Here is an 8,992-nt window from a genome sequence, read left to right as displayed (position 1 = left end):
CGCCCGTCAAAGGCGCGGCGGTGTGCCCCCCCCAAAGACGGTGGGGGGCTGCGGCGCCCTGCCCCATGGGGCCTCCTGCCCCTACAACCAGGAGCGGCACGGCGCCATCGGGTTAGATGGCTGCTACTCGGAGTAGCCCCTCCAGTGTCCCTCTCCCTGCCGGTGGCTTGATATCTTATTCTATTTATTTAGAAAAAGTCTAAACATTTAGGGCACTTTAAAGGAGAACATGACTGGGTGGAGGGGCAGAGGGGGACAAAGAAGCACTGGGGAGCAGCTGCTCATCCCTTTGCCACACCATCCTGGCCTGGCAGGGGTCTGGGACTGACAGGGAGCACCCCAGGCCCTTGGTCCCCCCAAGGGCACCCCCTTCTGCCAAGTGTCCCAGAATGATTGCTAAATGCCTGGCTCCCCCTCCCTTTGCCTCCATCTCTCAGTTCCCCCTTTCTGCTGCCAGCTCCCCCAACTCTTCCTTCTGACTCTCCTTGCTGTATCCTTCTCCCGCCCCTACTGCCAGGCAGATCCCGTTTTTCTTCCATACCCATCACTGCCTCCCTGCTCGGCTGGCCCCTCCATCCCCGCAGCAGTGAGAAGCCTTAATTTCTGGTACTGTGTGAGCACTCTGGGGGTGTCCCCCTCCCCCTTCAGGGGCAGCTAGAGGATGAGGGGGGAGGGTATTTAGCACTGGGGCCTGGAGCTTTTCCCCCACCTCTATACCCTATCACCCCTAAAATTCAAATGCAAAACACTTGAAGCAGCAACTACTGTACCTGGGCCCCAATCCTGCACTCTCCCCTGGCTCCTCATATGCAAATCAAGGGCTGGTTCTGCCCCCACAGCCTGCCCCCCCTGGCCTGGCCCCTAACCACGCACTTTAACCTTGCTTCTTTCTTTTAACTTCTTTTGGAGGGCAGAGCCTGCGGCCGTTCCCTCCCTGGCTCTCCTCTCCCTGAACTTTGAGGCTTGTCATGAATTTTTAAGTAAGCATTTTATGAAAGAAACAATTTAATTTCCTGCCCATTTCAAAACCACAGCCCTAGTATGTCCTATGTGTTTCAGGCATGTGTTTGCATGCATGTGGAGGAAAGGACCGTGTTCTTCCTCCTGCGCCCACCCATCCCATAGTTCTTCCCATAGTGCCCCCCTTCTGCCTCCACTGTCCATTCTGTCCACAAGTACCCACTGCCCCCACTGCTCCTGAACTGAAGCCAAAGATGGTGGGAGGGGCAGGGCAGACTAGGGACCGTGGCTACTCTGGCCCAGACTTCCCCTCCATCCTGAGGATGAAGCTCTGGTTTAGGGAGCGATGAATAGACACCAAGCTTGGTTCCTGCCTTCCCAGCAAGGGGAGAGATGGGGTTGAGCTAGGGGCCGTACTGATAAGATTCCTAAATTGCACCCCCAAAGCCAAACTGGGCTGGTGTGAGGAGGGGGCAGTTTCTCTCTAAATGTAGCATTGAATTTGGCCCTGGTCCCTTCAGACGCCCTGTCCATCCATCTCTAGTTACGCCTCCTGGACAGTTGGACCCACTCCTGTAGCCCAGTGTTCCCTTCCTCACACTCAATACCTCAGCCAGGGGCCAAGACACAGAACTTGAATAGAGGTCATGCCCCCTCCACCCCACAGAGCATCCTTGCCCAGTGTGGCTGCCATCAGTATTGTCCCTGAGAACTGGACAGGCTTCGTTTACACAGTACAGGGTCTCCCCCCGGGGACCCCTCAGCCTCCTTGCCCCACCCGAGTTTGCTTTGTCCATAGTCTTACGCCCTTTTTAGTTGTGTCCCCTGAGTGTCTTGCCACCCTTGCCAAGGGTGGGCTGAGGGGGAGGGCATCCCAGGGAGCCCTCCCTCCCCACCAGATGCCCTTAACCGTACCTCCTGCTGGTTCCTCTAAGCCTGGGGAGTTTGCCCAAGTCCTTATTCTTTTCATGGTCCCTTTTTATCCCCTAGCCCCTGTGTCTTGCTTCCCTGACCCTCAGTTCCTGAACCATTTCAAGGCTTCCAAATGACCATTGTTGGTGAGAAGGATTGTGCAGCTTTTAGTTTTTATTTTTGTTTTTAAAGCCAAAGGGCCTTGCGACGCCCCTCTTGCCCACCTCCCTTCATACCCTGCCCTCCCCTATACGACAATCAACGTGACCTCTCTTAAGGGCTGCAGCCCCCCACCCTGTCCTATCCCTGCTGGTTCTGCGAAGCTTGCCCCCCCCAAACTTCAATTCTCTCTCCTAAAATCTCCCCATTCCACTCCCTCCCTCTCATTTTGGTGCTGGGAATTAGGTGGTGGGGGCAAGGGGGGAGCAGGGAGAAGGGTCCTCCAGAGGACTCTGGGGTATCAGTCGTGTTCTCCTTTATCACTGTTTGGCGATGACAGGAAAACTGAATATTTGTCAGGAGCCCCGTTGTGTTGCTGGATGAGATTTCTGGTGGCTGTGTTCCCTGCTGCCCCTTCAGCACACTGTCAGCAGTGCTGGGGACGGCTGTGGGGGTCCTTCGTCCTTCCTCATGTGGCTGTGAGGGGGCTAGGACAAGCAGCCTCCTCTCCTTATGCCAAAGGAAATCCCATACCCTACCCTGGGCTCCCCAGCCCCTAGTGTTTTTTGAAGCGTTTTGACCATTCACATGGCCACTGCATATTTATTTTAATGTAAGATTTTTTTGTTTAACCTCTTCGACTTAAACGGGTGTGGAGAAGTAAAACAGGCAGAATGCCCCCCAGTCTTCAAGGGGTGGGGGGAGGAAACATCTCCTTCCCTTTGCCCGCCCTCTTCCCCTCCCCCTCTCCCTCTCCCCACCACAGCTCTAAAGCACTTGCTTCAAGTAATAAGCACTTTTGTGAAAAGGCCTATTTTAAGTGAGGACCCTGGGAGCAGCCCCAGGTCCCAGCAAAGGAGACAGAGCGAGGGCTACATAGGAGACAGGGAGACAGACTTGCGAATTGGAGGGCAAGATGAAAAGAGCCAGTTTTTAGTTTCTGATTTTTAGGGGGTTGTTTCTGATTGGGCGGTGGCTTTGGTAGGGTTGTGTACTATCCTTCAGAAAAACAAATGGCACAAACTGTGGGTCCCAGTATGGACCAACAGACCCGGGTCACTGCCACTGTCCAACTGAGACTGATGGGCCACCTCCCCCACCCGTGGCCCCCTGAGCCATAGGACTGCTGAAAACCACTGAATGTACAGCCCAGGTTGGGGTGGGGAGCAGCCCCTGGGGGAGGGGGCTTCTCCTTTTGTTTGGTGCTGTGGGGGGTGGGAGAGATGAGACTGAGGGACTGCCACCCCACTTAGACATGTGTTTCTTGGGGTGGAGGGGCTGAGGAGGGCCTCCCTCCTCTCCAACCCCAGCCACGGCCCTCTTCCCTCCTGACCCCTATCCGTTTTGACTGTAAGTCCAGCTCACCTTTGCCTTCAATATGTAACCAAAGGAAAACTCAATACTGTTTCCACCGCTGTCTGCCCACCCGAGCACCTTCCCACTCCCTGGACCTAGACGGGGAGGAGGAGAAGCTGGGGGTGGGCTGGGTGGGGCCAGAGTGAACGGTTCTCCAGCCGTACCCCCAAACCTTCTTTGGGTCTTAGAGGGGTCCTGAGAGGTGGCACTGGGGCCAGGCTGGTGGCACTGGGAGTGGGCGCACTCTGTATCTTACGCACACGAGTGTTTCTTTGTCTCAGTGACTCCAGTTACTGTGCTCCAGCGGGGAGGCCCCTTCCTCCTTCCCCCTCAGCCATTTCTCAGCCTCTCCCTACACCCAGTGTTCATCCCCCGCCTCCCCTTCCCACTGCAAAGGAAAATAGCCTTACAGACCCTAACCCAGAAACCCTGCTCCGGGGCAAACCAGTATGGGCCCCCATCCCACCTAGCTCGAACCCTACCTTTTCAGAAGGAGGGATAAAGGAGCTAAGCAGCCCCTTCCCCTCTAATTGTGGTGGCTCCAGCCCTCCGCAGCCTTGACCCAGGTTGGGCAAGGGCAGAGGTAAGGAATCCTTGAGGACCAAGCCCAGTGGTCTGGGAAGAGGGAGGTAGAGAGGGAAGGGTCTGACTTGAGAACTCCCTCCTCCCAACCCAACCCCTAGAGAAGCGACCAAATCCCAGAGATGGGAGGAAGCTGGGGTGGGGAGGGTCTACTCTTTGAATTACTTGAAGGTACTGACTCCGAGGCTGCTGTTGCCCACATCGGTGTGAGGGGGACACTGTCACTGCATTGGGGCAGGCAGAGGGTGGCGAGGGACAAGAGTGACAAGAGGTTCCGCTCCTGGCCCTAGCTCACTCCTGCTAGGCCCTTTCCCTGGGCAATTCCAGAGCCTGGCTTTGCTCCCAGGGAAGTTGGGGAGAGCTTTCCCCTCCCATCTCCATCCCTCACTCTGGGCACTCTCTCCAATTGCACTAAAGTAGCTGTTGTGCCAGTCTTATCCCCACACCAGGGTGGGGTCTCTGCTTCCAGTCTCTCCCCTCCCCCCAACTGCCTCTGCTCCCATCCCGGACAATCTCCTTGTTCCCCTTGTGTTCCTGGATAGCTCAGCTTTGTATGTGTGTGTTTGGGGGGTGGGGGTGGGTCCTGGCTGGAGTGGGTTTGGCAGGGGTTTGGGAAGGGCTTGGGGGAAAGATGGGAGGATGAAGTCTCCTGCCCTCTTCCCCAACTCCAAGCCGCAGAAGCCTGGGAGAGAGGGTGCCTACTCTCACTGCCGTGTGTCTTGCAGATGTGCCAAAATGGGGGTGGGCGGGATGGTAGGGTGCCTGGCAGAGCAGCCCCTGGGGTGGCTCTCTCAAAGCAATACAGTTCCCCTGCCAGGGGAATGGCAAGACAGGGGAGAGGGTTGGGGTGGGGACCTGGGGGTTCCCCTTGTACAGCTGTGTATATTCAGGGGTGTTCTCTGTCTGGTACCCACTGTGGGCATCTATGTGTGTGTGAACCTCCCCTTCCCCATGCCCTGCATGACCTGTGATGCTGCAGACACCACCACCCTGTGTGCAGGTGTGTGTTGGGGGGCACGGAGGGGCGTGTTCATGTCCTGTTGCACCCTCCACCCTGTGACCCATGTACTCGGTTGTAGGAAGTAAAGAGAACTGAGCACAATTCACTGGATTCTAGTTGAATCTTTCTCTAAGCAATTTGCCCATTCCTGCCCTTCTCCCTGCCCTGGATCCACCTGTGGTGCTAGTGTTGGGGTCGGAGGGGTTTAATGCTGGTGGGCTGCAATAAAGGGCGGTTCTGCCCAGATGCCTGCATCCCCAGGGTGCTGAGGGCAGCAGGAAAACGTGGGGACCTCGGTGCATTTGCCCCCCTCCCCCTCCCCCTCGGGCTAAAGCACAATGCTCTCCCTGCAGACTGATGCACCCCACCCCTCCAGGCCCCTGCTCATCTCCTGCCCCACCTGCTTTGAGCCTTCCCACCACACCCTGGTTTTCTATGCTGTTTTGGTGCAAGTACAACTGTCGTAGTCATGGCTTTGGGATGGGTTCTGTTTATTAAAATCCTGTTGCTCCTACTGGCCCTGTGTCCCGCCTCCATTCCTGTGGTTGGGGGGGAGGAAGGGGAACCTGGACCCCTCTCCACCAGTCCCCTTCAGCCGTCAGAGACCAGGGGCAGCAGCTGGTCCTCCAGCAGGGCTCTGGTGAGCATGAGGCTGCCCCCCAGCAGCAACCCCAGCCCCTGCAGCAGCCTGTCCAGCCGAGGTAGGGGCTCAGGAGGACGAAGCAGGGCTGGTAGCTGGAAGGAAAGGAGACTGTTAGGATTTCTCTGAACAAGAGGGAGGGTGGCAGAAAGTAGCAGCAGCCCTTGCACCCTGATCCCACCCCTTCACCCCTGCACTTTTAGTTCCTGGTTTCTGAGAGTCTTGCAGGCGGGCCTGTGGTCCAGCACCCTTCCCGGAGCTGGTGGTGTGGAGGTGGAGGGACGGTTAATCCCTTTCTCCACATCCACCTCCCCACTTGGTCTCTGCTCGACCCCCACACTTCTCACCATGTCCACGAGGGCCACGTAGAGGAAGACCCCGGCAGTGAGCCCAAACACCCAGGGAGTCAGGGGGACAGGGCCCAAGCTGAGCCCCACCCCCAGGGCTGCACCCCCCAGTCCCAGGGCTCCAGACACCAGGCTCAGCAATAGCAGCCTCCGAAAGGGCAGCCCTGCCTGGAGCAGCACTGCGAAGTCCCCTGGGGAGAGAGGACAGGGAAGGAGAGTAAGCAGGGCTGCCCCTCCCCCGCATCACCAGCCAGCCTCCCTGTTCTACCTTGTGGAGATCTCCTTTCCAGAGTCCACCCCACCCCGCTTCTGCCATCCCTACCCAGTTCGTGGGGCAGCTCGTGACAGAAGACTGCTAAGGTGGTGCTGAGGCCACTGGAGAAGCCATCAGAGAAGGCAGCACCTGGGATCAGCAGAATTGGAGGTCATCAGTCCAGAGGACAGTCTCCTCAGGAGCAGGGCCCGTATTCCTGCTATAGTGCCCTCGTCCCCTCCCCTGCTTCCTGCCTGCCCTCTCCTCGCCCCACCAATAACCAGGAGCCCTGGCCTTCCCTCGGGCCTGCCACCCTCCACACGCCCTCCCCTCACACCTATGGCCAGCCCATCCGTGAGGTTATGCAGACCATCTCCCAGGAGGACCATCCATGTGATACTAGTGTCGCCCTGGTGCCCATGGCTGTGGCCATGGTGCCCAGGAAGGGCCGGGGCTGGTGGGGGTTGGCTGTCCTGCTCCCGCTGGCCCTGAGCTCCTGGCTCTGCAGGAAGAAGGATGAGGACAGTGTTGGTGGCTGCAAGTGGCAACAATCTGGGACTCTAGTCATTTTCTCCTTTGGTCACCTGGAGCTGCCCGTAGTGGCTGAAGGGCCATCCCACTGCCATCCTCTGGGTCCAGGTTTGATGTTCCGAGCTCCCTTCTTTTTCGCATTGTGCAGCATTTCTGAAATAAGGGGGGATCCCTCCTGGTGGAGGAGGCAGTGGAGCTGGGGGCTAAGGGGATGCTGGGCAACCAGCTGGGAAGATGAGCACCTGGTTCCACCTCTGGCACCTGGGGCTGTTCTTTGGCCTCTACCCTCTTCCCAGATTGGCACCTCCCTCTGCTCTTTGTTGACTTGAGAGGCAGCCATTTGGCCAGTAGTCCTGGCGCTCTGCTGAGACGCCCCTGTTCCCTGTTAGCTGACGGGTTCACCAGCAGAAAAATGTTGGCAGAGATCCAGGAGCACACGTGCCCCTCACCTCCTGGCTCGTTTGGCCAGTTCTTGGCTAAGACTAGCCTCAGCAGAAGGAGAAAAAGGTGTCACTCACTGGCCTGAGCCTTCGGTGCCGCAAGAGCCCCAGCGTGTTCTCCAGCACAAAGAGCAGGAAGAGGCCTCCGAGCACCGACAGCCCTGGACCCAGGTCTTCCTCTGGCCGCCCTCCAGGTCCTGAGTGCTGCCCTCCTTGTGCCTGACAGAGAGGAGGTCAGGGCAGAGCTTGGAAGCCCCTGCGTTCAACAGCATCCCCCTCCCGAGTGGCAGGTGGCAAGCCCTCACTGTGCACTCTACTAAGAGGCAGCTGTGGGCTGAAGCCAGAGGTGGAATTAGGAGTGGGATGTCCTTGGAGGCCATCAGCCACCAGGCAGGGACACCAGGGAGGGTCTTCACGTACATGCGGCAGCAGGTGTAGCATTGCATCCCCACAAAGAGTGCCCACGGCCAGGGCCCCCAGGAAGCCCAGCAGGGGCCGCAATAGACGAGGTCCCAGGAGGCGCAGCAGCAGCAGGGAGAGGGGAGCAGGGAGACTGAGGAGCAGGACTGCCAGGGCACTATGAAGCAGGGCTGGGGAGAATCCAGGGTTGAAGTTAGGTTGGGGTTGGAGGGGGCCCCAATGAACCCCTTCCTTGGCCTAGGGTCTATTCCCTCCCAGGATTCAGGGGACCCCAAAGAACTCTTTTCCTTGGCCTAGGGCCCACTCCCTCCCAAGGGTCAGGGTGCCCCTTTCCCACTTCACCCACTGACCAGATAGTAGATCTCCTGAGGGTACTGGGGCTGGAGCCTGGATGCAGACACGGCTCTCGATCTGATAGAGCAGGGCTGGGCACAGCAGAGCAAACTGACGTGGGGTCAAAGGAGCAGCAGGGCTCAGGCCAAAATTGACCAGCAGCTGGGAGCCATTCAGACACTAGGGGAAGTGAACTGAGGGTCAGCATGGCATCTCGGGGAGCCATGACTCAGATCATTAATGCAAATGTATCCTCCCAGGGTCCCTTTGGCTCACGTTGGCAGGTGCATCAGGGACTGGGGATGAGACGTAAATCAATGTGTGCTAATGATTAGTAAGCATTCACTCCAGTGCAAACATGCAGTGCAGCTTGGGTGCCAGTGAGCATTGCCGGCACCTCCCTCTCTCCTGGGCTCTGATAGTTTGGTTGATGGGGTGATGGAGCTGGTTAGATAGCTCAAGCCCACCATTAGGGAAGAGAACTTAGAGGGGAGAAGAACATGAGATGCCTTCTGACCTCCCCCTCAGCAGTCCTGTCACCTGTTCATCTAGCTACCTGTGGTGGGGCATTCACTGGACCTGCTTCAGAGTTGGGCAGCTTTGCCCCTGGTATACATAAAATGAGTTTTCTGCCCTTCTCAGTGAAGATATCCATCCACTCCCTGCAGGTTTCATCTCCATACAATCATGCCCAGATCCTACCCTGCACTGCTTCTCTGTATTCTCTGCTAAATGCGGTCTCTAAACTGGGTCTTAGAGCTGTGGGTGTGGGCTCGCCTGCTCTGAGCCCAAAAGGAACAGGAACTGTTGGAATAATGTACCCTCAGACTGCAGTGGGATTTTTTAAGTAACACATTACCGACTAAATGTTCCAGGCTATAGCTCATTCCCCCTCTCTAGAGACCATCAGACTCACATCCTCATTCAAATGATCAGCCAGCGAATGGTCCAGTAGCAGAAGCCTGTGAAAGAGGCCCAGGCCTGAAGGGGCTGGCCCTCGGGGTAGGTAGGGGGCCTTTGACTCCTCCAGGTCACCCCATCCTGATGGACTCAAAGGCA

The 8,992-nt window shown here is 57.4% G+C and overlaps 2 protein-coding genes across 2 annotated transcripts in view; one reads left to right on the top strand and one right to left on the bottom strand.

The window, feature by feature from the left end:
* The window catches only part of ANKRD52 (ankyrin repeat domain 52), a gene marked incomplete at its 5' end in the record, with an annotated part of 16,246 nt that extends 15,258 nt beyond the window's left edge, over window positions 1–988 (top strand). Inside the window, one exon of the mRNA XM_027767161.1 lies at window positions 47–988. Within this exon, the coding sequence (XP_027622962.1) occupies window positions 47–136 (90 nt within the window). The remainder of the gene's footprint in view (window positions 1–46) is intronic.
* Window positions 989–4,438: 3,450 nt separating this feature from the next.
* The window catches only part of SLC39A5 (solute carrier family 39 member 5), a gene marked incomplete in the record, with an annotated part of 7,582 nt that continues 3,028 nt past the window's right edge, over window positions 4,439–8,992 (bottom strand). The window contains 9 exon segments of the mRNA XM_027767151.1: window positions 4,439–5,704; window positions 5,957–6,147; window positions 6,279–6,359; window positions 6,547–6,711; window positions 6,794–6,893; window positions 7,259–7,399; window positions 7,601–7,770; window positions 7,951–8,113; window positions 8,850–8,992. Of these exon segments, the coding sequence (XP_027622952.1) occupies window positions 5,561–5,704; window positions 5,957–6,147; window positions 6,279–6,359; window positions 6,547–6,711; window positions 6,794–6,893; window positions 7,259–7,399; window positions 7,601–7,770; window positions 7,951–8,113; window positions 8,850–8,992 (1,298 nt within the window).

The sequence above is a fragment of the Tupaia chinensis genome, unplaced genomic scaffold (genome assembly GCF_000334495.1).
Source record: "Tupaia chinensis unplaced genomic scaffold, TupChi_1.0 Scaffold143970_1, whole genome shotgun sequence".
NCBI lineage: Eukaryota > Metazoa > Chordata > Mammalia > Scandentia > Tupaiidae > Tupaia > Tupaia belangeri.
Note: the sequence above shows the minus strand (reverse complement) of the source record. Positions and strands in the feature narration are given on the sequence as shown.